We start from the raw sequence: 1,770 nt of genomic DNA, 5'->3' as shown, positions 1-1,770 counted from the left end.
TAAAAAAATTATTTCACTCTCAAATTACCTCCTAAACTTTAATATTAGAATAATCATTTGCACACCTAATAAATTGAACATCCAATTATTATTAACTGAATATAAGTAAATCAAATAAAAAAAAATTATCTAATTAAAAATAATAAACATAATCATCTGCATATTTATTAAATTAAACATCTAATATATTCATTTTTCACGTTATTTAGTATTCTCGTGATTTATCTATATTTTTCCTTGCTGTAAATAAAACACGCGTCCGCTAAAAGAATATCACAAGTTAACAGTAACCTTATCTGCGAACCTAGGGTACGTGCACAGCGAACTCCTGTATATAATTGTTGCATGCACCCAACTCATCAATCGAAGACCGAAGTGCATGAGAGAATACACATCATTCAATTATAGTTGTTACATAGTTAGAGTGTCTTTAAACCATGGAATCTGCTCCTACCTTCTTGCTCATACTCTTTTTCATTATACCTCTCTTCATCAAACTCCTCAAACACACTGATTCATCAAACAAATCAAAGCCTAGTCTCCCACCAGGTCCCAAACCATGGCCTATAGTTGGTAACCTCCCTGAAATGCTTGCAAACAAGCCCACGTTCAGATGGATACAAAACATCATGAATGATCTCGACACTGAAATTGCATGCATCCGTGTAGGTAACATTCATGTCATCCCAGTGTCAAGTCCGTCCATTGCACGTGAATTTTTAATGAAACAAGATGCGATTTTCGCATCAAGGCCGTTGAATTGGTCGAGTAAATATGTCTCATCTGGGTACTTAACCACATCGGTAACACCCTGTGGAGAACAGTGGAAGAAAATGAAGAGAATCTTTGTGGAGGAATTGCTTTCGCCCCAAAGGCATCAATGGATGCATGACAAAAGGGCTGAAGAAGCCGACAACCTTGTCCGCTATGTGTATAACCAAACCAAGAATGGGGGTGGCCTAGTGGATTTGAGGCATGTTGGGCAACACTTTGGTGGAAACTTGAGTAGGAGGATGTTATTCAATAAGAGGTACTTTGGTAAAGGTAGAGAAGATGGGGGACCTGGTCCCGAGGAATTGGAGCATGTTGTAGCACTCTTCGTTGTGGTAAGGCACCTTTTTGCATTTCCTATTTCTGATTATCTTCCTTGCTTGTGGTGGCTTGATTTTGAAGGTCATAAAAAAATATTAAAGGAAGCTACTAACACCATAAGGAAGTACCATGATCCCATAATTGACGAAAGGATTCATCAATGGAAGAATGGGACAAGGACTCATCAAGAGGATTGGCTTGATATTTTCATCTCATTGAAAGATGCCAATAAAAATCCACTTTTGACCGTGGAGGAAATAAAAAGTCAAATTATGGTAATTAACGTTACTTTTATTATCATAATGCTTTTTATATTCCATTTATTATTATAGATTACATCAAAAAAATTTTCTTTTAAAAATATAAGCACCGAAAAAATTATTTTTGAAAAACTAAGACAACAAAANTTATTTTTACCCAAATTTTAACTCTTTTATTAGGACATTTTTATTCTGATCTCTCAGATATAATTTTAGGAAAAATTTAGGGTCAACAATTTTTTCAAATTCTGGCCAACATGTAACTAACAAAGAAAAATGAGTCATTGGATGAAATTTCATACCAATCTCATATCATTAAAATAATCATTAATGGCTATTTGATGACTATAAATCATAAAAATTGCTGGCATCTTAATATTCTTCATAATTTTATTGGCACTTAAATTTTTCGAGAATT

General features: G+C 34.0%; 1 protein-coding gene across 2 annotated transcripts in view; it reads left to right on the top strand.

Annotated features, from left to right (window-relative positions):
* The window catches only part of LOC107634313 (isoleucine N-monooxygenase 2-like), a 2,582-nt gene continuing 1,118 nt past the window's right edge, over positions 307–1,770 (top strand). The window contains exons 1-2 of one of the 2 annotated variants that reach the window (XM_021118592.1): positions 307–1,106; positions 1,194–1,367. In XM_021118592.1, the coding sequence (XP_020974251.1) occupies positions 438–1,106; positions 1,194–1,367 (843 nt within the window). In that variant the 5' untranslated portion in view covers positions 307–437. Of the gene's footprint in view, positions 1,368–1,770 lie in introns of both variants that reach the window. The other variant, XM_016337851.2, reaches the window with a different exon arrangement.

Source organism: Arachis ipaensis, chromosome B03 (assembly GCF_000816755.2).
Source record: "Arachis ipaensis cultivar K30076 chromosome B03, Araip1.1, whole genome shotgun sequence".
Lineage (NCBI taxonomy): Eukaryota > Viridiplantae > Streptophyta > Magnoliopsida > Fabales > Fabaceae > Arachis > Arachis ipaensis.
The sequence above is the reverse complement of the archived record's forward strand: the minus strand, read 5'-3'. Positions and strand labels throughout refer to the sequence as shown.